This window comes from Sminthopsis crassicaudata, chromosome 1 (assembly GCF_048593235.1).
Source record: "Sminthopsis crassicaudata isolate SCR6 chromosome 1, ASM4859323v1, whole genome shotgun sequence".
Classification (NCBI taxonomy): Eukaryota; Metazoa; Chordata; class Mammalia; order Dasyuromorphia; family Dasyuridae; genus Sminthopsis; species Sminthopsis crassicaudata.
In genome coordinates this window covers 669,419,633-669,446,063 of record NC_133617.1, presented here as the reverse complement: position 1 = coordinate 669,446,063, position 26,431 = coordinate 669,419,633, and the positions used below count along the sequence as shown (strand labels likewise).

Here is a 26,431-nt window from a genome sequence, read left to right as displayed (position 1 = left end):
TATATAGTAACAACATTGTGTAATAATCAATTTTGAATGACTTGGCTCTTCTCAGCAACACAATGATCCAAGACAAAGGACTCATGATGGAAAATGCTATCTATATCCTAATGCAGATCAAAGGATATATTTTTAACTTTATTTTTTCATGTTTTTCCCCCTTTTGGTCTTTTTTCTTCTTTCATAACTATAACTAATATAGAAATATATCTTACATGATTTCCAACATATAACTTATATTAAATTACTTACTATTTTAGAAAGAGAGGAGAAGAGGGAGAAAGGACAAGAAATATGGAATTCAAATCTTTGTATGAATCTATTCTAAAAATTACATATAATTGGGGAAAAATACTATTTGAATAAAAAGTACAGAACTATTCAAGTAACAAACTCCCTGAAAAATTAGACTGACCCAGATAGAAATTGATAACCAAATAACCAAAAAAATTTAAATAAGTCAAAAGATTTAAAAAAGAAGAAACTATAAGGTACTCTATATAAAATATAACTGACCTTGAAAATAAGTCAAAAAAGGAAAAAAATCTAAGGATCATTGCACTGTATGAATCAAAAAAAGTCTGAACAACTATGCTTCAAATAATCATGAAGAAAACTTTCCAGTCCTATTAGAATTAGAAGGCAAATGGAAGGCAGAAATAATCTACTAGTCACCTGATGAAAGAAATCCCAAAATGAAAACTTCTAGTAACATCATAGCCAAAACCAGAGCTGCTAAGCAAGATGAAAAAACAAAGAAAACAAAACACTCTGAGCTTCCAGAAAGATAGAATTCAAATCAGAAGAACCATGTCTGTCTGGTTCACACAAGATTTGACAGCTGCTGGCATAAAGGAGGAAAGTTTGGAATATAATATTTCAAAAGGTAAAATATATAGGCTTACAACCAAAAAATAATTTACCCAATAAAATTGAACATGATACCACAGGGAAGAAGGGGAAAATGGACCTTTAATGAAAATGGAGGACTTCTAAGTATTCCCTGCTGAAATGACTAAAGCTAGGTAGAAACTATAAAATATAAACACAGGACATGAGAGAATATTTAAAAAGTAAATATATTTGAGCAGTTGGAAAGGCGTAGACAAACAGAAAAATGGAAACTGAAGCAACTCTGAGATTCCAACTTGTTCCCATTACATTGGCAAAGATGACAAAAGAGGTCAATGACAGATACTGGAGGGATTATAGGAAAATGTGTTCGAGTCATTTTGGAAAGTCACTTGGAACTTTGGAACTATAAAATTTAAAAAAAAAATCTATTTTGTGGATACTTTTTGACCTGGTGATACTATTTGAATTAGGTTGTGGTCCCTTTAAGAAACTGTATTTCCTATTGATTTGTGATCCCTTTCAGATTCTCAGCTCCTCTTGGGGAAGTAATATCCACCTAGTGGCCGATTTAAAAGGGATTCTTAACAACTCTCTTATTGCCACTAACCTCTAGACCACCAGGAATCTAGCCCACTCAAACTGCATCATATTGATGTAAAAGGTATCCCTAGAGGAGAAGGAATGAGGGGGTTATTTAAAAGGTTAGTATCTGATTTTGATTTCCTTTCAGCAAATTTTAGCAGCATCCTGCAGTGCTGTTTTGATTTAAATTTCTTAATTTTGAAATATTTTACCCCAAATTTGTCTCTGTTAAAGAAACAGTCTAAAAGAGAATCCTTAGGAATAGAGATAGAGGTAGATTGTCCCAATTTTTTTTTCTTTTTATTTTTTGCCGCAAGTTTTAGATTTCCTGGATTCTGTAGTGCCCCGTCTTCTCAGGCATCCCTGGAGAGAGAGAGAGGTGACAGAAGTTCCCTGATTAAGGGAACTTCTGCTTAAAAAACTCAGGAATTCTGAGTCCAGGCATCCCCAACCAGTCCCAATAGTCCACACATCTTTCCCAGGTATTTGGATGTCCCAGCTATAGAATAGATAACAGCAAGTGAAGACTTACCTCACCAAAATTTTGTAACACCAAATGTTGAGGTATGAGAAATGAGAGTTGAAAGATCCACTGGCTGATGGTGCAGGCTTTGCAAAAGAATTTGTAATCCCAAATGTAAATGAAGTTTGTGGCAAAAAATGGGTTTATTACACTGAGAAATAACTTTTCAGAGAGTTAGCTCCAAAGGGATTAGCAAAACTAGGTTTTAGCAAATAACTTCCTCAGTAGGCCAAATCCTGTTAGGTTTTTAGCAAAGGAAGGTTTTTAGCAAAATGGGTTTACATTTAGAAGAACCAACTTCTCAATGGGCTTTCCAGATTAGGAATTGGTCAAGATTTGGGGTTCAGCCTTTGATTATATTGTGTTTTTATGGCCCGGAGCTAGGCAGCAATCTCCAGATGAGTTTGAGGGACTAATTTTCAATTCAATAAAGGATGATGATTATGTCCCGGGCCAAGATCTCCAACTGAATTGTAGGAGGAGATTACCATCTGAGAATTTCCCCTATGAACAAGATGGTGGGCTCCCCCACACCCCCTAGAAGTTGGGAGGGGTTTGAGATTTTTAAGGTTTCTCTAACCCAGGTCCATCCTTCCTGCCCCAAAGATCAAGAGAGACACAATTTACATCATTATTATTCTTTGCTTCAGTAAATTAAAGAAAGAGGAAATGGTTCCATATATGCAAAAATATCTATAGCACCTAAATCTTTTAAAATGACAAAGAAATGGAAACTGAGGAGGTACCCATCAACTGGGGAATGGCTAAACAAATTTTGGCATATTAATATAATGGAATATTATTGAGCCATAAGAAATGATAAGAAATATACAGAATGAAGGAAATATATAACCAATACAACAGTTATATTATACAATAACAAGGTAAAGGCAAACCACTTAGAAGGATCTTAATGAGAACTCTAATCAACACAAAGATCAGCTGCAATTCAGAGAACCCATAATGAAACAAAATGCCTAACTTCTGACAGAGTGGTAATAAACTTAATATGTAAAATAAAACACATATTTTAGACATGGCCAACATGTGACTTTGTCTTGCTTGACTATATATATTTATTACAGGGTTTCGTTTTTTCTTCCTTTTTTTCAAATGGAGGGGGGGAGAGGCTAGAGAAGGGAGATTGTATGGAGATGAAGGGAATAATAACAGAAATAAAAAACAAATGCTTGTTAATTGAAAAAAAAAATTTTTTTAATGGAATTGAAGTCCTTTCTACCTAACAAAATTTTTAATGCAGTGCTTAGGGATGTAAAAATCTTTCAAATGAAATGGCATAATGCCAACTGAACACATTTCAAGGAAACAACAGCGAATTCTTAATAGTAGTGTTAGGGAAGGGGAGGAGATTACATTTCATTTGTTAATTAATTTAATTTTAATTACTACTGCTCAATTGCAACTCAGATAGTAATTGGGCTAATAGGTTTCTGACAAAAATATCTCATGTCATTGAGAGAATACTGACAAGTTTCTTTTTTGCCTTCATAATCTAAACTCAAATTCTAAATGTACTAAAAAGTGCATTAACTCTGTCAGGTCATTGAGTCTCAATTTTAGTACTGAATTCCTTCTAGAGAGCTTAGTTTATGACCTAGGTCCATAAGTCACTAGACCTCCATCAAATGCAAAGGTGAACTGAAAAATATTATCATTTATTATAACTCACATTTCTTTAAGGCTTTAAATTTATAGAGTGCTCAGATCCAGGAAGAAGCAGAGCAAAGAACTGAACCCAAGTTTTCTGAAACCAAGTCCAGTGCTATTTCTATTGCATCATATTTTCTCTCTCCCTACCTCCTTCCCTCCCCACTTCTCTTTGCTCAATTTAATCAGAGCAACAGTGAACACTAGGGGAGCAGGAAAATAGACTAATTAAAAATGATTATAGATTTAAGATATTTAGAAGCTATTCCTGGGACAGGTACTGAGTCATCTAATATAAATGGAAAAATCTCTCATTGTATTATGTCCCATTTGATGAGGTATAACCAAATGTTGAGTTCTAGATAAGGGACACCTAAAAAAAATTAGGATTAATTGAGGTCTAGTGGCAGGTTTGGGGTACAGGGAGTCAAATGGAGCTCCACTGCAACCCCTTTGGATTCAGCGCAAGGATAAAAAGTTAAATGAGTTCTAGTGGCGGCATGAGAGTCCCCTGTAAATGAATTTACAAGCCCGAAAATCTAGATTGATTAAAAAAAAAAAAAAAAAAAAAAAAGGTTTATTGTAGGGTTTAGAAGCAAGGTTAGTCTGGTTAGTAAAAGGTATTAGATAGAGGAAGAAATACACCAAAAGTGGCAGACTAAGATTCTGTGATGCAAAGCATGGTGCTTGCATGTTTCAACTCTCTGCCAAGAGATGATTCCAGCTTGGCTCTTTTATTTGCTTGAAGGGGCCTATGGGTGGAGCCCAGTTTGATTCCTTGAGGGCCAGAACCCACCAGGTGGGGGTTGGGAAACCTGAGCAGATCATTAGAAAGGGGGCTAGGTACAGCCCAAATTAGCTCAGATCCTGATCTCTCCCCTTGGAATACAAAAGGGTGGTTTTGACTAGATCTTGTAAATCAAAGGTCAGTCCCAAAGGGGGTTGGGGATCAGAAAAGGAATCTTAAGTATCACCATTTATCTCTTCTGAACATTCACTTTCTTTAAATGCATCTTTTAGAAGGCAGCATTAACTAGAGGCTACAAATCATCTGGAAATTTTACTGTCAAAATGTAAAATGTTACCAAACACTAAAAAACTTTTTTCTCCTGCAAAATCTAATAAGCAAAATTGTATTACTTGTCTCAGAAAAAGTGATGCAATATTTGACACTCCTCAAAAAAGGTTGGAGCCCACCCATACTTGGTACAGTCCTATTATAAATTATTAAATAACAAAAATATTTTTCCATCACATCTATCCCAACAGATAACTCATCCATTAGAAACTTTCTTCAAATATTATCTAAGACATATTTAAAGATTTAAAAAAAACATATTCTACTTTCCTTAAAATGATGAAATGACTGTAAAGAAATTATATAAACCGGACTCACATCATCAGAGTTTTGTTGGGAAGTTTTGGTGTGTCTCAAGGAGGCATTGAAATCCAAAGATGCTGAAAGTGATTGTGAATTCTCTGGACAGACTTGGGATCCAAAGAGGAACTGGGAATCAGTGAGGCTAGAGTAATCATTAACATTGTTATTCCAACTAGATGAATTGCTGGTCCTGGAATAATGTGAAAATAGAGTAATATGCTTTAAGTCAAGAGATATTTTGAGCCAATTAAATTCTAAAGTAATAGAATTTAAAGATCATTGACCTCAATCCTTTATTTTATGGACAAGGAAAATGATTTATCAAGATGAAGTAACTCACCAGAGATTATAGAAAGAATGAATGAATGAAAAAGTATTTATTAAGAACCTATTATGTGCAAAGCACTGCGCTAAATATTATAGCAATACAAATAGGAAAAAAAAAAAAGCAAGATTGTCTATTCTCAAGAAATTCACATTCTGATATAAGCAATAAGTATATGGTTGAACATTTTTAGACTCCAAATTCAATTATCTTTCCATGCTATTATATTTCCTTTCTAATTTACAACCATTTCAGTCTTTCTTATCTTACTGACAGTCATTACCCTCAGTATTGTGTCAACAATGTTCTACTAGGTATCAGTTAAAACTAAAGTATTACCACTCTAAGTATAATAAGCATTGTTAATAAAGCATCAAAAGAAGTCCTGAATAACTTTCTTACAGAGAAATTCATTTAGCACTTCCATTATCACCAGCATGTCTTATAAAGGACCATCTTCATCATTGAAAACATTGGGACTAAAGAAATACAGTACACTGTCTTCTAAAGATTTTCATACAGTAATGCACTGTTCTTATAATAGCTTTTTGTTTCTTGTCCATTTATTATAATTGACTCACAGATTATGATATTATAACAACATACTAGTGTCTAAATGTTTTATATAAGTAAATTTTGCCCTAACTTAGGATATGCACAAATGTTCAAAAATATGAACAAGAACAAAAGGAAGGTAGTTCAAACAAAAATGATCACACCCCTTTCCCCAAATAAACCTCAGAAAACAACTAATAAAATAACAAAAAAATATATATATGATCATGGATGATTGGACATTTCTGGTATACACTTACAACTTTCAAAAGAGACTTTATCATCTAGTGTAACTTTTCTCATTTTATAGAAGAGGAAAGATACTTGGCCAAGGAATAATCAATTGTATAAATTCTCATCATTTTTTGTAGAAAAGTATCCCATTCTTTTTACCTCTACTGTGTTAAATTTAGTAGTTATTTACTCTCAACTCTTAGATTATAGTAAGCAATATTAGCACAGTGATGCCATATTATCAGTGGAGCTGAGTTGGTTCTCTGGTTCTACCATACACTAGGTATACAAGTGAATCACATAAACTTTTTAAGCCTATTTCCTTAGTTATCTAATAAAGATAATATTTCTATCTACACTTCCCAAGGTTGTAAGAAAGATACTTAGTAAACCAAATGAAATATAAACTAAAATTAATGTTAATTCCATTTGAAAAGAATAGACTTCAGGGGAGTGGATAGAGCACCAATCTTGAAGTCAGGAGGACCTGAGTTCAAATCTGGCCTCAGACACATAACACTTCCTAGCTGTATGATCCTGGGCAAGTCATTTAACCCCAACTGCCTCAGCAAAAAACAAAAACAAACAAACAAACAAAAAACAAAAAAGAAAAGAAAAGAATAGACTTCATACTATATAGGTCAGGACAAATAAAAGAACACAAATATCAAATTTAAGAGAAATTTAGAAAATTGGGTATCGAGTTCTATCAAACTATTTTAAAAATTAGTAGCCCAAGAAATAACTTACAAAGAACATTCATTTTCAAAATATAAAATTTAAAATAATTTAATGGTATATAAATATAATACATATCCTAAACAAGAAGAATCTTTGTTGTCATTAGTGAACAAGAGCAGCTAGGTGGCGCAGTGGATAGAGCACTAGCCCTGAAGTCAGGAGGACCTGAGTCCAAATTTTACCTTAGACACAGCCTATCCTAGCTGTGTGACCCTGAGCAAGTCACTTAACCCCAATTGCCTCAGGGGGAAAAAAGTTATATGTCATTAGTGAACAATATATGATTAGCTGCAACAAAAAGATGAATATGATAATACTTACATAGACCCACTTCGAATAGATTCAAGCCCAGTTTCTTAAACTGTGGGTCATGAACTCATATGGTGTCTTGTAACTGAATGTGGGGGTCATGAAATTAAGATTTATCATCAGTAAATATTTGATTTGCAAACTATTTTCTATACCTATATGCTTGAAGTCATATAAAAATTTTCCAGGCAAAAATGGGCCACAAGTAGAAAAAGTTTAAGAAATCCTGCTTTATAATATATATATGTGGGGGGGGGGGGTAATTGACTGGGAACAATGTGAATGTTTAGAAAACGTTTCTTGAATGAAACTGTTTCCTCATCTGTTTTCCCTATGACTCTGTCCTATGATCACTTTATCGAGTCCTGTTCTCAGTTAACATACCACTTTCCAAAAATTTCTAGTTACATATATTGTCTCTCTTTTAGAATATAAGCTCCATGAATACAGGGATTGCCTTGCTTCTTTGCATTTGTATCACCAGACTGCACAACAGTGCATAGTAAGCTCTTAACATGCTTTCTCATTCATTCATTCAATTGTTTTTAGTTCTCAGATATCAGAGACTATATGTCATACTTTTGTATTTCTCATAGTGTCTAAACCAGAACTGGAGTGATCACTTAGTGAATAAATTTATGGAATTAAACTATTTCTTTAACTGGACTATAAAGTAAACAGCATAGGTTGTATCATATACTTTTTCTGTATCTGCCCATAATGCCTAAAACAATGGTAGTCATAATAAATGTTTAATGAATATATTTATTGAATTAAATTTTCTCCTCAAATGCACTTAAATAAGTATTTATGGATCAATTTATGGTTTTCCTATATAAAATATAGACCTTAGAAAAAAAGACCAGACAGAGTAAAGAAAGGCCTCGTGAGCTTGAGTGGCAATAGATTGCAGCATCCATTAGTGGAAATTTTCGTCTAGATAAGTACAATCTTCCTGGATAGATAATAGATAAATGCAGCCATAAGATCTTCCTTAATCTACAGAGATATGTACTTATAAAAACTTACCCCGGGCCTGAGGGAACACTGAGTACCTCTTTGACGTTCCAGACGTTAAAGTTCATTTCTTCAGACTCTATTAGAAAGAAGGCAAGCACATTAATCAAGTCAGCTCAAAGAATAATTTTTTTCCATTTTTTCAATAATTTTTTCAAATTTTTTCAAAAACAATTTCCAAATACCAATTCTGTGGAAATCAGGATGTTCTGACAGTAGTGTTTACATTATATTGCCATCAAGACATTTTCTTTATCACCATAACAAGGACCAACCTTTCCTGAGGAGACATTTTTGGTGACTTTGTATAAAAACACAAAGTACTTTAATCTAGTCAAATTTCATAGCTATTAACTGGCCAGGCATACATTTGAACTCTGGCATGACCTTGGACATGCCAGTTCATGTTTTTGGGCCTTATTTTCCTCATTTTTAAAATAAGGGATTTGGACCAGATGATCTCTATAGTTCCTTTAGCACTAAATGTATGATCCTCAAAGCCTTATGAAACAGGTTATTACAGTTTATCTTCATTTCACAACTCAGGAAACATATTCATAGAGATGACATGAAGTCACAAAACTAATAAATGTCAGCAATGGGATTCAAACCCAGGTTCAGCATTCTTTCCTTTACATCATGCTCAATAAATTTTAGGTCTTGCCATCAGAAAGTTTATGTTCTAGTAAGAGTAATTCAATAATACACAAATAATTACAATATCAGGCAGAATGTGATAAATCAAAGGAAAGGGCAGAACAAAAAGTTCTGAAAATTCTGAGCTTCTACTATGTTCACTTTGAAACTAAAATATCAGAAATACATCCTTTCCCTTACTAAATTACATTACTTGGGGGAAGTGGTATGTTTGTTCAGGCTGTACCACATCTGTCAAATGAAAGATATTCACAATTATTGAAAATTCCTATCTCTGACAATGCTGCAAAATGAATGCCTAGTCAATTACTATCATGTTCTTCTAATTAGGTTGCAACCTAATACTTTATTAGTAGTTTGTAAAACGACAGTATAAGTTTATACGGGATTGTAAAAGTTTAACTTTTTAACTTTTCAGGAAATTGAAAAATCCTTCAGTTGTGTTTAAGCTGGTCATCCAGGTAGAGAAGGCATAATTTTGGGAAAGGAAGAATTGCACTCATCCCATGAAATCACACATGTAGATGGCTACCTAATTTAAATACATAAATACATACATATTTATACACATACTCTCTTAAACATTCTTACCTCCAAGTTTCTCAATTTGCTCATTTCTCATGACCTCTATTCTCATCTCAGCTTCATGCAAAGATGATCACACTCTCAATTTTGCTAACACCTGCAAATATTCCACACCACAAAAATGATCTCTGAAATCATAATCCATTGTCATTCTACATCTTTCTACCCTCTAATTCAAAACCCAATTCTTTATCCTCACTGTGACCTCCAATCTTTGACTCTAGTTTTTTAATCAGGTCATTATCATGGTACCTATATATTCTCCACCATTCCTCAATTTGATTATTTAGTGAATCAGTTCAACACTACACTGTGATTTTAAATCTCTTTCCTGTATTATCCTATCACTGATCTTGCCTGGACAAGTCTCAGTCCTGAATTACTTCCACCATTTGTTGGTTTCAAGCCCAAACACATTCCGCCAAAGGAAGCTGGAGAAAATTTCAAAAGACATGCTGGCTGGAACTACTAAAGTGTATTTTACATAATCTCAACTGGGTCCTCACTAATATAAGGCAATCCTTTCTCCATCTTCCTAAATGGCTCACTATACCACTCAAAACAGCAGTATTTCTAAACACTTTCACCCCTTCTCAAACTCCCCATTGTCCCCCTCTCCTCCCACCCTCTCAGCTGAGAACCTTGTCTCATATTTTACTGAAAAAACTAAAGCCACTTCCCCAAAGCTTCCTCTTCCTAAACTTAAATTCCCCAAATGCCTTCTGCCATTCTCTCCACCTTCACTTCATCTCACACATTGAGGTGTTCTGTCATGGTAAGGCCAATTTCTCTACATGCACAAGTGACTGATCCCATTCTATATTGGGGTTTTTTTATTTGTTTTGTTTTGTTTTTTTACTAGTAGACTATCCCTGCTATAAACCTACTCTCTTTCTTATCTTCAATCTTTCCTATTCTACTAGTTGTTTCCCTACTGTCTATGTCTTCCCCTCCTCAAAAATCCTCCATTTGATCTATCCATGCCTGATAGCTAGTGTCCTATATCTCTCTTCCTTTTTGTTGCTAAACTCCTTAGAAAGACCACTTACAATAGGTGCCACCTTTCCTCTTGACTGTTTTCTTCAATACTCTACAATTTGATTTCCGACTCATTACTCAATCAAAACTGCTCTCTCAAAGTTACTAATAATGTCTTTTTTCCCATTTAAAATTATTTTATTTTTCCAATCACATATAGTTTTCAACATTCACTTGTACAAGATTTTGAATTCCAAATTATTTTTCTCCCTTCTTTCCTTCATCCCTGCCCTGTCATTCAAGACAGCAAGCAATGTGATATAGGTTATATATGTACAATCATAATAAACATATTTTTGAAACAAATCTCTTAATTGCCAAATCTAATGTTTTTTTTTTTTTTAGTCCTCATCCTTCCTGACATCTTTGTAACCTTTAACACTAAATAACCTCATCTGCTTAATAATCTCTTTTCTCTAGCTTTTTGTGACATTATTTTCTCCTAGGTCTCCATCTATGTATCTGACCTCTTTGATGGATCTTCATCTGTGGGCTCTGTCCTGGATTTCTTCTCTTGTCCTTCCATACTTTTTTTCTTAGTAATCTCAGTAATCAGTAATCTTAGCAGCTCCCATGGGTTCAATGATGCTGATGACTATCAAATCTACTTATCTAAACTTAACTTCTCTGTTGACCTCTGGCAAAAATCTCAAACTAGATGTTCCACAAACATCTTAAATTCAACATATCTAAAACTGAACTCATTATCTTTTCACTTCTTCCTAACTTCTCTATTACTGTTGAAGAGTACCACCATTCTCCCAACTCCCAGGCTCATAATATAGGTCTCAACTCCTCACTCTCTTTCTTAGCCCCCAACAATCAATTGTCAAGGCCTGTCAATTTAATCTTTGTAGTATCTCTCCTAGATGTGTCCTTCTCTTATTCACAAGAGTACTACCCTAGTGCAGGCCCTATCACTTCTAGAGCATGCAAGCTCGTCTCCTTGCCTTGTCTCTCCTCATTCCTGTTCATTCCCATTCAGCTGCCAAACTGATCTTGTTAAAGTACAGGTCTGACCATGTCACACTCCAGCATTCTCTATCACAACTCAGGATCAAATGTAAAATCCTCTGTTTGGCATTCAGAGTGCTTCACAAACCACCCTCCTTTCCTTTATTCCCCCTTAGCCTTCTTATCCCTTACATCTCAATCCTCCAAGTACTATGAGATCCATTGACACTGGTTTCTTTCTTTTTCCTTGCACAAATCAGTTCCATTTGCAGACCCAGAATTTTTGCTGGCTATTGTCCACCAGACTTGAAATGTATTCCAGCATCTCCACCATCGGTTTCCCTCTAGTCCCAACTAAAATTCTACCTTATATAGAAAAATCTTTCCTTATCTCCTTTAATTCTAGGACTTTGTTGATTATCCCCAGTCTATCCTGAATAAAACTTGTTAGCACATAGTTGCACAATCCATTAGATTGTGAACTTCTTGAACAGAGATCAACAACAGAGATCCCTAATACATGGCACACACCAGGTGCTTAATAAATATTTATCCACCAACTAATTTTAACTGATTTAATCTGATTAACATTGACTTGGACAAATGTGTAAAAGACATACAAATACTGAGATAATTAATACTGAAGCAGTATTTGTCATTTCTTTGTTGTTCAATCATTTCAGTCATGACTGACTCCATGACATCATTTGGGATTTTCTTTGCAAAAATACTAGAGTGGTTTGCCATTTTCTTCTCTAACTCATTTTACAGATGAGAAACTGAGGCAAATAGTTACTTGCTCAGGGTCACACAGAATACTAAATAAACACTGAACAAATACTGAATGAGAGTAAATATTAACATTTATGTTTTATATCCCCTAACTTTATTTTGGGAAGACTATTATATTGAAATGTAAGTAACTCTTTAAAAATGGATCCAATTTACTTTGGCATTCAGAGTCTGTTTCTTATTCTAAAATGATAATGCAAATCAGCAGATTAATACATTATTCAGAAACCAAGAAGCTATAAGGTCTACGCTTTGCAATTAACACTAGGCAAAAATGGTTATGCATATCCCTGTCTCCTTCTCCTAACTTTCTATCATATAAAAAACAATTCACAAACACTTGGTACTCTCTATACAATCATTAGCCCTGGACTATAAGAAGTCAATTAACCTTCTGAGTGCCTCTCAGTTTTCTCAGAAAATGGGTTATGATCTAACTCTAAATCTTAATTTCCTAATTGAGCAAGAAAAATGATTAAATTGTCCATATCTTTTGACTGAGAGGTTTAACATGGGAATACACCCCAAGGAAATTAAAGACAAAAACAAGGTTCTAACATACCAAATACAGCAGAATCTTCATCATACCACTCAGTGGTAGCAAACTAAGTTTGTGTCTGTCAAATGAGGAATGTTTAAACAAACTTCAGTATGTGACTATAATGGAACATTACTCTGCAGTATGAGAAATGTAAGGAATTCAGAGAAACAAGAACATTTATATGAACTGATTCAATGGAAATTAAGCAGAATTAAGAAAACAATAGATATAATGATTAAAACAATGAAAATAAAAAGATCACTTACAAGAAGTTCAATTGTTTGTGATGGAAAAAAATCAACTAAACTCCCTAAAAATGTGGATTACTTGCATTTTTGGTATTCTTCCCAGGTTATTTTTACCTTTCTGAATCCATTTTTCTTGTGCAACAAGAGAACTGTACAGATGTGTATACATATATTGTATTTAAGATATACTTTAACATATTTAACATGTAGGAGACTGCCTGCCATCTAGGGGAGGGGGTGGAGAGAGGGAAGGGAAAAGTTGGAACAGAAGTGAGTGCAAGGGATAATGTTGAAAAATTACCCATGCATATGTTCTGTCAATAAAAAGCTATAATAAATTTTGTTTTTTTAAAAAAATAGCTTTTTATTTTCAAAATACATGCAAAGATAGTTTTCAACATTCATCCTTGCAAAAAATTTGTTCCACCATTTGGAATTTTTTGACAAAGATACTGGAGTGGTTTTCCATTTCCTTCTTCAATTCATTTTACAGATAAGGAATTGAGGCCAACATGGTTAATGACTTGCTCACGGTCACACAGATAGAGTGGAAGGCAAGATTTGAAATCGAGAACATGAGGCTTACTGACTCTAGGCCTGATACTATCCACTTCAGTCACTTAGCTGCCCAACTAGATGACATCAAATTATTTGAAAGACTTAGACACACATATGTGAATATATATATACAAACACCCAAATTATGTCTTTAAATAAATATTCCTGCTTTCCTTCTTGAAATCCTTCACTGATTTATTTCATATAATACACACACATGTCTATACATACATGTGAAGGGATTCAAACAGAAATGTAGGAAATTGGGAATATTTATAAAATTTTTGAAGAATCTGACCCTTGTATAAACTGTAACTATACAGCAGCAAAAAGGTGAAGGTAAGCTCAGAGGAAGTGTCACCTGTTCCTATTTACCTGGTCATCAAAGACATCCAAGTTGCTGAGAAGACAAAGTGGACATACAGAAGAAAGGCTGAATCAGGAGAGGTGAATTATTTGTGGAAGGAAATAAAATGCAAAAATACATCAGGACTCAAGAGCCCCTAAGTTAAGGTGCAACAGTGTGCTATACACATCTTAGAGGAAGGAACTCCATGAATGCTCTAGGAAGGGAGAAAAAGACTAGTGTTCCCAGGAAAAGCTGTGTTACCATTCACATGTGCTCTCTAAGCTTGAGCCCACTTTACCCTGTGTACTTGTGGGAGGGAGTATCCCAGTTTTGGGGGTAAATGTTGACATTAATCAATCTTATTATGGCGTCTCAGTATATACCCCTTCCTAAAATCTAATTAAGTCTGGCTGCTAGTTATCATCTGTGAGTAAGTTAGATGGAAATCTGTGAACAATACTAGAAAAATGAATCTCAACCCCTCATGGTTATTCTTAGGAGAGAAGTCAGCTGTCTACTCTGGCCCTAGCCTGTGAAATCTGTACAGTCTACCAGTGCCATATTAGGAAATGGAATCATTCCTTTTGAATTGGCTATAGAAAGATCCTGAAGCTCACATGCAAGCATAAGATACCAAACAAGCATAAGATAAAGAGGCCCTTTCTTGAACTAAACTGCTAAGCATTCAAACTCTACTGCAGAGAGCACAACTCTGTAAGGCTGGCCACATTGTTCAAATACCAAGTATGTACTTGCCAAAAAGATTGTTTTATGGTAAATTCATACAGGACATATGCTCATATGATAGTCAGAAAAAGCGATACAAGGACATTTTGAAGGTCTCTCTTAACAACTTTAACCATGTGGTTGTACAACATGGGAAACACTGGCTGTCCAGCATGGCATGCATGCCCTCATTAGAGAAGATATTGTGCTCTATGAAAAAAACAGAATTGAAGCAACTCAGAAAAATGCAATAGTTGCAAAGTTAAAGAATCCTACCCAAATGTTCACATGGACTATTTGTATCCAACCTGTGACAGCATTCAGAGCTCATATTGATCTAATCAGCTATAGTTGACACTAAAATAGTGATGTCATATTGATCCTCTTATAGAGCAAAGAACCACAACCAACTAACCAACCAATGCTCACAGAAGTTGGTATAGTGAGAACTCAGAAGGTATACTACACTAACAAAGCTCAAACATCCAATCAAGTCAGAAATATTTAAAAGTCCATAGAATAACATTATCACAAAATCCAAAGTTATTTAGATATGAAAGACAACACAGTATGTAATGGATAGAGAGCCAGATTTTAGGATTGGAAAGATTTTGGTTCTCAGTTAGTTCCTGATACACACTGATTGTTCGATTCTAGGTAAGTCATTCAACCTTCTAGTGGCCCATTAACTCTCAGACCACAAACTATAGAACAGCTATAGATCTGAACTAGTAGAGTTTCCACACTAGGAGTTCTTGACACCAATGATATCATAAATCAGAAACAAAACAAACCAAAAAAACCAAAAAACCCAAAATTCTGCATATGTAAATATATTGAATTAGTTTTCAAAATAAAAATCAGCCTCATGAGATGTTTTTTGCAGTCAAGAGGGAAGAAAATTTTAAATTAAACTGGCTGGTGCCCAACTGATTATACAGATTGAAAAGTTGAGGTTTTTTTCTTTTTTTCCTCTTTCTTCCCCCCACTTTGAGGTAGTTGGGGTTAAGTTGGGACCTTGCCTAGGGTCACACAACTAGAAGTGTTAAATGTCTAAGGTCAGGTTTAAACTCAGGTCCTCCTGACTTCAGGGCTGGTGCTCTATCCATTGCACCACCTAGTTGCCTAGGAGTTGAGTTTTCATGAAGTAATCAACATTTTATGTTAGTCTTCTAAGCTATGCTGTAGGTGTTATTCTAGCATCTGTTAAATAGAATCCCATTCATAAATAGCTAATATTGAATTTCCTAAGAACCCCCTAAAAGAAATATGATCATTTATTTGTTAAGAATTAAGTAGAGTAATATCAAATCATTCTGGCTAGTGCACACAAAAACAATTTCACATTTTTCTATCACCTTTTTTTAAAAAATATAATAACTGCCTAAACTTTGCGACTCTGACTGATAGTCATTCCTTCTATTTTTTCCCACCACCCTCTAGAGTTGGCACTCTTCTCAGTAACCTTTCTATCTACAGCAAGACAAAAAGCAGAAGCTTCTCAGAGGAAAAGAAAATGTAATTGTGCTCTCCACCCTTTTGCATTACCTGAAATAATTAGCCTAAGACAAGGAAAATTAATGTACTGTTACTTTTAAAAAGCCAGAATCAGCTCATAGTAAGATTTTTTTTATTTACTATAAACTCAGGAATAAAATGAGAATGGTAGAGTACATGGTTTTGTTACTCCACAGATTTGGAGGGGTGTTACATTTTTCCACTAAGCTACATCTGTACCAGCACACAAAACTGATTAAAATTTTAAAATGGTGGGTATATTTATGTAAATACTAGATCCCCAATTTTCCTATTTATTTAATTTGACACTTCCTTTCCCCAATTATATACTCAGAGCTAGACACATTTGCTTTTTGTTTTAGCGCTCTTCTCTTCCTACATTTCAGTCTGCTACTGTTATCCACTCTGAATTAAGCTTATGTTAGAAAAAAAGAGGGAAAGTTGACAGGTCACAGCTTCTTACCAACCTGGTATAATAAGACCAACGCTCCCTAGCATTTATCTTGTTCTCTCCTAAAGAATACTTCTATTAATCAAACTTTACTTGGATATGTATAGTCACAGTCTACTTAAGTCCATAATAGGTTATGGTGGCAGGAGGTTTTCCCAGAAGGCCAGAATTTGCCTGACTTTTTTTTAGCCAGATGCCACATGAAAGAAAGTACTTAAATAAAATGCTTATTTAGCATCTATATATCCATAGGTTGACTTCAAAGAATCAAGTTACCCTCATCATTTCTTGTAATGTTGTAATGTAATGTTATATATATATTGAGAAAGAAATATGTGGATATGTATATCCATACATATATACCTATACATATATCCATATACATATACATGTGTTACTGGTACATATATATATATATATACATATATATATATGTATATATATATATACATACATACATACACACACATAGACATAGCAAAATATATCTATATATTTATATGGAGTAAAGTATATGGAGGGTGTATGTACATGAGGGGAGAACTCAAAAGGTGAGAAGAGATAGAGAAATATATGGGGATGTGTGGAAAGATGAAGAACTTACAGATTAAGCATATATTGATCAGAGACTGTTAATTAAATTGATTGAAGTCTTAAGGCCTCATATTGGGCCTCTCCTGAAGCATATAATTTTAGATAAGGCCTGGACTACATTCCATTGTGAAAAAGAAGGACACTGGTGAGAAAGCTATACATCTACTACATTCCCCTGACTAAATAGGGGAATAAAGACTTATGTGACCAATCACAACATATAGAGGGGGGAATTTTGAGGGTTCTTTGTCTGAAATGTATAAAAACTGTGAAAATTTTCAAGGGAGTGGCTCTCTGTCTTGCTGTGGGCTTTGGCTTGAAGACCAAGATGGGGGTCCTCCATTTCTCGAGATTCTAATAAATAATTCTGCTTTCTATGAGTAATCTCTGAATAGTCAATTTGGGTAGATCTTTTAAATCTCACACAATTTGGGGCTATTCCAGGATGGAGTCTTTGGGGGAGACTCATGAGTATGAGTAGAGTCCTGATGGCCGGCATTGCAGGCTGAAAGATATGTACATGTGTAAACTCGAGGTAAGCTCTCAGGAGTCTGGGGGATTAGCCCTCCTAAATTTGTTTTTGTGTTGGGACTGCTTTAGACCTCAAGAAAAGGACTTTCCTGAGGAAACTCTTGGGTGGCTGCAGGGTGAAGGGAAGGGCCTCTGCCAACACCTGGACTGGGTCCAGGGTGGTAAAATGGGATAGAAGCAGTCCAAGAATTTGTACGTTAGCTAGGGAATTCAAGACTGGGATGAACTTCCCAGATATAAAAGGGAAAGAAAACTGGGAGAATGTTCCCAGAATTACTTAAACCTGTATGTAAAAGGTAAAAATAGAGTTCTGCATGTGTCTGTGTGTGTACCTCTGCTTTGCATTTTTTGTTCTGTGTTAAAAGTTATCAAGTTTGTAAGAGATAAGAATTCAGCTTCTGTGTTGCAGGCTTAGAAAAATATCAGGCTGAATTGTGGGGATTAGAATTCATTCAGAGTAGTAATTCTTTCAGAGTGGCTCAGAATGTATTGGTCTTAAATCATGGACAGGTAATTTGGGAACTAATTTAGATTTCTCTCTCTCCCTCTGCCTGACTGCAGTGGCTTTGTAGGAAGAGGGGGAGAGAAGGAGAAAAATAAATACATAGATTGAAAGTTTGGAAAATTTTGAGAAAATAGAAGAGCAGCGTGCTATCTATCACTTTAAAAACTCCTGTAGGCAAGAAGCTTACAGAACTCAGAACTCAGGCTTGTGGAATCCTGCCAAAAAAAAAAAAAAAAAAAAAATTCAAGGTAAAGCAAGGATTGGTGCTTAACTCTTTCCTGGCTTACTAAAGGAAAGAAGTTTGAATGGAATATCTAGGTAGATTTTAGGAAATTTCACAAACTAAAGTACTGGTTAATTTTAAAATAACTTTAAATTGATATGTGTTTTAAGATTGGAAATAAGAAGTTGCAGATATTGGAAGGGAGGAATAAAAATAGAGTAAGAGAGGTAAATAGCTGAACCACGGGAGCTCTCTGACCTGATGGGACCTGTGGGAAAACTAGGCATACTTCTAAAAAGAAAAGAAAAGAAAATTTCCCAGGAGAAGAAAGAAAAATCATTATTAGCAAGTTTGCTTTCATGGAATTAGAGAACAGAAAGTTTAAGAAGGCTAAATTTGATAATTGTTTGTCTGCAACATTTGATTAAAAGTTTTGAGAACTTACTATATTTTAAAGAAGTACTATAATTTTGAAATTGGGGGAAATAATTTTACTGTTGCCTTGCACATGTTAGATTTATTCTGAGTATAAAACCTTAAGAATTGTTTGAATATTGTGGCCTTTACAACTGAAGAGAAAAACTTTTTTTTTTTTTTTTGCTTTTTGTTTGATTGGATTTTAAATTAAAATGCAGGTAATTAAACAAAATGCCAGTAGCTTACCTTAGGAGAGGTTATGTTTGCATCTCCCTACTTAAATGGTATATTGCTTTTTAAAAGTATTAGGTAATTCATAAACTATGTTATAAGTTTTATGGAATTTGGTTCAAAATTAATTGTGAATCTTGAAGTTTAAAGTTTAAAAAAGGTGATTTAAAGAAAAGGGACAAGAGAGATTGATTTACAAAAGCAATTAATAGTTTAAATGGAGCATCTAGTCAGAAGAGTTATTGGTTTGGGAATGTTTAAAGTATGTTGGAGAAGGATTGATTAGTAGGAGCAAATGATTTCAAGAAGAAATCAGTGGTAAAAAGAAGGAACTGGTTGGAAAGGATACTCACAGAGAGACGGCTGTAAGACAGGATGTGTTTTTGCAGAGAGACAAGCAGCAGTGGCTTTTGGCTAAAGAAAGCAAACTGTGATTTAAAGCGACAGGCTGCTCTTACAAGATGTTTGGTTTTCTTGTTTAAGGAATATGATCATAAATGCAATCTATAGTTTTAAAGGGTTATTTCAAAAAGTTTAATTGATGTTTTTAAGAACTTTTCAGATTCTTTTATGTGAAAGTAGGAAGTTTTAATTAACTGTATTGGTGCCAATTATTTAAAGGGACTCCAAGGATAATAGTTTTTGCCTTCATCCTTTTGAATGTTTTTGTTATGGACAATATGTGGTTTAGGATTTTTCTGAGTATTGGGTATTTTAAAAGCAAAATGATTGGTATATTCAATTTATGGAACATCTACTTGGGTATGTAAGAATTGTGTGAACATTCTGGGATAAATTTCTTACTGTTAAAAGTCTTACGGGACCCACATTTAACACCACATACTAAGATTAGATCAAAATGGGTCAAGATTTAGGCATAAAGAACGAAATCATAAATAAATTGGAGGAACATGGGATGATATATCTCTCAGACTTGTGGAGTGGAGGAGGAAGGAGTTTGTGTCCAAGGGAGAACTAGAGACCATTATTGATCACAAAATAGAAAATTTTGATTACACCAAATTAAAAAGTTTCTGAACAAACAAAACCAATGCAAACAAGATTAGAAGGGAAGTAACAAATTGGGAAAACATTTTTACAGTTAAAGGTTCTGATAAAGGCCTCATCTCCAAAATATACAGAGAATTGACTTTAATTTATAAGAAATCAAGCCATTCTCCAATTGATAAATGGTCAAAGGATATGAACAGACAATTTTCAGATGATGAAATTAAAACTATTTCCACTCATATGAAAGAGTGTTCCAAATCACTATTGATCAGAGAAATGCAAATTAAGACAACTCTGAGATATCATTACATATCTGTCAGATTGGCTAAGATGACAGGAACAAATAATGATGAATGTTGGAGGGGCTCTGGGAAAACTGGGACACTGATGCATTGTTGGTGGAGTTGTGAAAGAATCCAACCATTCTGGAGAGCAATCTGGAATTATGCCCAAAAAGTTATCAAAATGTGCATACCCTTTGACCCAGCCATACTACTACTGGGCTTATATCCCAAGGAACTACTAAAGAAGGGAAAGGGACCTGTATGTGCCAAAATGTTTGTGGCAGCCCTTTTCATAGTGGCTAGAAGCTGGAAGATGAATGGATGTCCATCAATTGGAGAATGGTTGGGTAAATTATGGTATATGAAGATTATGGAATATTATTGCTCTGTAAGAAATGACCAACAGGAGGAATACAGAGAGGCCTGGAGAGACTTACATCAACTGATGCTAAGTGAAACGAGCAGAACCAGAAGATCATTATACACTTCAACAATGATACTGTACGAGGATATATTCTGATGGAAGTGGATATCTTCAACATAGAGAAGAGCTAATCCAATTCCAATTGATCAATGATGGACAGAATCAGCTACATCCAGAAAAGGAACACTGGGAAATGAGTGTAAACTGTTATTTTTACCTTCTGAATCCAATTCTTCCTGTGCAACAAGAAATTCGGTTCTACACACATATATTGTATCCAGAATATATTATAATATATTTAACATGTATAAGACTGCCTGTCATCTGAGGGAGGGGGTTGGGGGAGGAAGGGAAAAAAATCTGAACAGAAGTAAGTGCAAGGGATAATGTTGTAAAAAATTACCCATGCATATGTACTGTCAAAAAAAAGTTATAATTATAAAATAAAATTAAAAAAAAACAAAAAAAATAAAGACTCAGAGCTATTCTGAGAGTAAAATCAAAAAAAGAAAAAAAGAAAAACATGGAAAGATCTGCAGAAAGTAAAGACGAGTGAAATGAACAAAATCAAGAGAAAATACAGTAATGGCACTGTTATTTTAAGAATGACTTTGAGAGAATAAGTTATTTTGATTATTGTAAATACCTAAATTAACTATAAAGGACATATGAAGAAAAATGCTACCTATACCCAGAGAAAGAAGTGATAAATAGCATGTATAGAATAATATTACATATGTGTGTGTATAATATGTGTGTGTATATGTGTGTACCTATTTGTGGTTAATGGTAGCCATCCTTAGAGCAAGGGGTTGGAAAGAAAAGAAAAAAAAATTTGACAGGATAATTTTGTTGTATATTTGATAGAAATAGCAAATTGTACATAGTAGATTTACAGTTTCATGTGCAAAATCTTTATTATTGCACTGTTATAGAAATGCTGTTTTATTCCATAAATTAAAATAAAATTAAATTAATATATTGAGATATTAAAAAAAAAAAAAAAAAAAAAAAAAGTCTTACGGGACAGCTAGGTGGCGAAGTGGATAGAGCACCAGCCCTGAATTCAGGAGGACCCAAGTTCAAATCTGTTCTCAGACACTTAACACTTCCTAGCTGTGTGACCCTGGGCAAGTCACTTAACCCCAGCCTCAGGAAAAAAAAAAAGAAAGAAAGAAAGAATTAGAACAAACCCCCAAAGGGATGTGGGATTATCACCTTGTGAATTATTGTATGGTCACCCTTATCCAAAAGAGATTCAAAATTCCTCCTTGGATCCAAAATTTGAGACCAAGGATTTGTTTTTAAGGAAATATGTTATGTCTTTACTGTAACATCTGAAAACTTTACAACTAAATAATTCAAGGAATATGGACCAGTGATATGGGCCCAAGATGGTAGTTGGGGATATCGGACACTAATATATATATTAAACAGATTAATTAAACTGCAAACAGTCTTAGAGGTAACAACTAAGCAAACTGCTCAGGCCCTTGATCTATTAGTCAATCAAGCCACCCAGCCAAGAGAAGTGGTTTTATAACATAGATTAGTTTTACATTATCTGTTAGCAGAGGTAGGAAGGGTCTGTAGGAAACTAAACCTGTTGTATGCAAATTGATGACAACGGACAAGCAGTAAAAGAAATTACTAAGGGCATTCGCAGGATAGTTCATGTGCCTGTACAAGTTTGGAAATCTCCCTTCACAAATAGTTGGTGGTCTTGGTTTGATGGTAGCTGGTGGAAACAGCTCTTATGCTATAGACTTATTGCAATCAGTGGTATTATTCTGTTCCCACTATGTTTACCCTGTATAATTACATTGGTAACAAGAATAGTTCAAAGATGACTGTCAAGAATCTTACAGATAGAGGATACCATTAAAATTATGATTTTACAAAAGGATGGGAGGCAATGGCAGGGGATGATCCAGAAGAAGAGATTATGTGTAGAGATGTTAATTGAATTTGACCACAATGTAAGTTCTTCATGAGGAAATATATATATACATATATATTTATGAATAATGGGAGGATTGTGTGGAAAGGTGAAGAACTTACAGATCAAGCACATATTGATCAGAGACTGTTAGCTAAATTGCTTGAAGCCTTAAGGCCTCAGACTGGGCCTCTCCTGAAGCGTGTGATTTTAGATAAGGCCTGGACTACATTCCATTGTCCAAAGGAGGACACTGGTGAGAAAGCTATACATCTACTACATTCCACTGACCAAATAGGGGAATAAAGACTTATGTGACCAATCGCAACATATAGAGGGGGGGTTTTGAGAGTTTTTTGTCTGAAATGAATAAAAACTGTGAACATTTTCAGGGGAGTATCTCTCTGACCTGCTGTGGACTTCAGCTTGCAGACCAGGATGCAATCTGCCTCTCGAGATTCTAATAAATCATTCTGCTTTCTATGAGTGATCTCTGAGTAGTCAATTTGGGCAGGTCTTTTTATCTCACACAGGGAGAAGAGTTAAAAGGAGTGTAAAGAAATAGAATGTAACAGATATGTCTGTGTTAGATTTCTTCCTCCCATACATAACAGCTAAGAGGAAATCTTAATCACAATTATTGTTAGCCAGCCTATCGTTTAAACCCAGTCATATCCGGTAGATAATAACACATTTTACAAATGAGGAAACTGAGAATTGGCCAGATTCAATGATTTGTCCATTGATATAGGATTACCTATAAAACATCCTATATACGAATTCGAACCCAGGTCCCTCTGGCCATTTTAGGGCCAGAATACATTTCCAATCCACGTGATTGAGGGGGCTGGGCACATATGATGGCTCGGCCTTAAGACTAGAATCTCTTCCGCCCTTGTGGAAGAGGGAAGGAGGGAGGGGAGGCCAAGACACGGATGCCTCATGTGACACGAACCAGGATTTGCCCTCCGGGCGCTTACACCGTAGCCGAGGGCCCGGTTTCTCCTGCTGAACAGGGAATGGAGAAAGGGCCGAGCAGGCACACTAAGGGCAGTAGGAGGGGAAGGAAGAGAAGGACCGGCTGGCCTGGGAGAGGGAGGGGGAGGAGGAGGGAGGAGGGAGCAGCCGGTGGGGGTGGGGGGGAGTGAGAAAGGGGAGGCGGGAAGGCTGAGAAGCCCGCAAGTGGAGGGATAGGGGGAGGGAGAGGGGGGGAGGGGGAGAGAAGAGAGGAGGGAGCAGCCGGTGGGGTGGGGTGGGAGGCTCAGGAGTGAAAAAGGGGAGGCGGGAAGGCTGGGAGGCCTGCAAGTGTTGGAGGGGGGAGAGGGGGAGAGGAAAGGAGCGGGGCGGGAGGGGGGAGGGGCCAGGGAAGCTCGAGGCAAGAGTGCCCTACCCCACAATCTGAGGGGAATGACTTCTCACAGAAAAAGTTGAGGGGAATTTCTCCAGAACGCTGCCCACTCTTACTCCAGCCACAGCACCCCAGAAACTCCCCCGGGGTCGAGACCCTAACCCCTAAACACGGGTGTCGCCCTTCATCCTAGGGAGAAAAGTGCATCCTCACCTCTACCAGAGCCCCCGCCCGCCTTCTGCCCACGTGATTAGGCTTCTAGGATGCAGCCAATCAGAGCTCAGGAAAGAGCACGTGGCTCTAAGCAGTGGCTGCCTGGGAAAGTTTGGGCGCGCCAGAGAAGCGCGGTGGCCTCCGGGTCGAGGATTTTTCCCGAAGACGCCTTTTAGTGAATGTCTTGGCGCCTTCGCCTTCCCAGCTGGTATCTCCTCACAAGGTGTGGAGGAAACCCAGCCTTGGACGTTCACTATGAGCCCGTTTCACTGGGCAGTGGGTGATGAAAGACTTGACAAGAGGCGCTCCGGGTTTTTTAATTGGCTTTTTAATCTTGGTGTTCTCAGCCGCCGCGGAGTTCCCAGTCACTGGCCTTGACTAAGGATTCTGGGAGTGGGACTGGTCCCGCCTGTCACTGTACAGAGGCGGAAGCCGGATAGACAGAAATTGTTAGAGGACTTTTTGACCCCGAGGCCTCTGACTTAGGCCAGGGCTCTTCCTCTTAGTGGTACCAAGCTGTGTCCCGTAGTATAACTTCCTGTATAACAGAGCCGGAAGTCTGTGGCCGAAAATTCTAGGAAGCTCTTCCGGTCTAGGGACACTTCTCAGGCGTGGAGACTACCTTCCCTCCTCCGTGCTGACCTTTCCACCCCACTGACCCAAGCAGACACGAGGGGGATGCTCCTGTCCCACAAGGGCTCCTCCCTTCTCTTACCCTGAATCCAAAAGGCCTGGGCTCCGGGCTTGGGCCTCCCACTAACAGCATGGACATGGTTCCTTCCCTCTCTGAGCGCCATTCCTGGCTCCTAGCACTACCTCTGCCTGTTACCGTCAGGTACCGATGCTGGTACAGGGGTGCCTGACCGGGGACTTCCTCTTCCGCCCTCCCTCACTACATCCAAGCCCGATACCTGTTGTCTGTGCAGCGTGGGGAAAGAGATATTTTAAACTCGGGGACCTATGAGCTTTTGCTGCCTGTGGGAGCCTGATCAAGTCCTTTAAAAAATATTTTCAAAAAACTCCCGGAGATGACTATGAACCACTACATAGAATTCCTAATCCCTCTATTTTTGTCCTCCTGCATTTTTTATTTCCTTCACAGGCTAATTGTACACTATTTCAAAGTCCGATTCTTCTTGTGCAGCAAAACAACTGTTTGGTGATGTATACATATATTGTATTTAATTTATACTTTAACATATTGAACATGTATGGGTCAACCTGACATCTGGGGGAGGGGGGGAGGAGTGAAAAATTAGAACAAAAGGTTTGGCAATTGTCAATGTTGTGAAATCACCCAGGCATGTATCTGGTAAATAAAAAGCTATAATAATAATCTAAAAAATAAAAAAATATTTTCAAGCCCCAAAATTCTCTCTCCCCCAGTCTTCCCACACACATTGAGAAGGTAAAAAATACGAATATGAAGTCATTCAAAACAAATCTCCACCTTAGTCATGTTCTGGAGGGGGAAACAAGGCAGGAAAAAGGCAAGGATATGCTTCTATTCCTTCTCCATCAGTTGTCTCTGTAGGTGGATGACGTTTTTTTAACACGAGTCCTTCAGAACGGTAGTGGGTCATGGTGTTGATGAGTCTTTCACAGTTGATTATTTTTACAGTATTACTGTTCTTGTGTAATGCCCTCCCCACTTTACTTTGCAACAATTTATGTCTTACCAAGTTTTCTGAAACCAATTTTTTTTATCATTTCTTATAGCATAATATTCCATCACAATCACAGACAATTTGCTTAATCATTTTCCAATTGATAGGCATCCCCCTGGTTTCTAATTTTTTGCCATCATGAAAAAAAATGCTATAAATATTCTTGTACAAATGGATTCTTTTCATTTATCTTTGTTCTTTTGGGGGATGGACCCAGTAATGGTATCTCTTTGGGTCAAAGGGTATGAACAGTTTAATAGCTTTTGGGGCATAGTTCCTCACAGCCTTCCAGAAAATCCGACCAATTAGTTCACAATTTTACCAACAATACTGACATTCAAATATTTGTAATTTTCCTTTTTTGTCAATTTGATAGGTAAAGGTAGTATCTCTGAATTTGTTTTGATTTTGTATGTTGGTGATTTAGAACATCATGT

General features: G+C 36.2%; 1 protein-coding gene across 2 annotated transcripts in view; it reads right to left on the bottom strand.

The window, feature by feature from the left end:
- Window positions 1-19,501, bottom strand: part of IHO1 (interactor of HORMAD1 1) — a 60,866-nt gene extending 41,365 nt beyond the window's left edge. The window contains exons 1-3 of one of the 2 annotated variants that reach the window (XM_074288766.1): window positions 19,462-19,501; window positions 8,203-8,269; window positions 5,025-5,199 (exon numbers count right to left, since the gene is read on the bottom strand). In XM_074288766.1, the coding sequence (XP_074144867.1) occupies window positions 5,025-5,199; window positions 8,203-8,258 (231 nt within the window). In that variant the 5' untranslated portion in view covers window positions 8,259-8,269; window positions 19,462-19,501. The remainder of the gene's footprint in view (window positions 1-5,024; window positions 5,200-8,202; window positions 8,270-19,461) is intronic. The other variant, XM_074288757.1, reaches the window with a different exon arrangement.
- Between the last annotated feature and the right edge of the window lie 6,930 nt (window positions 19,502-26,431).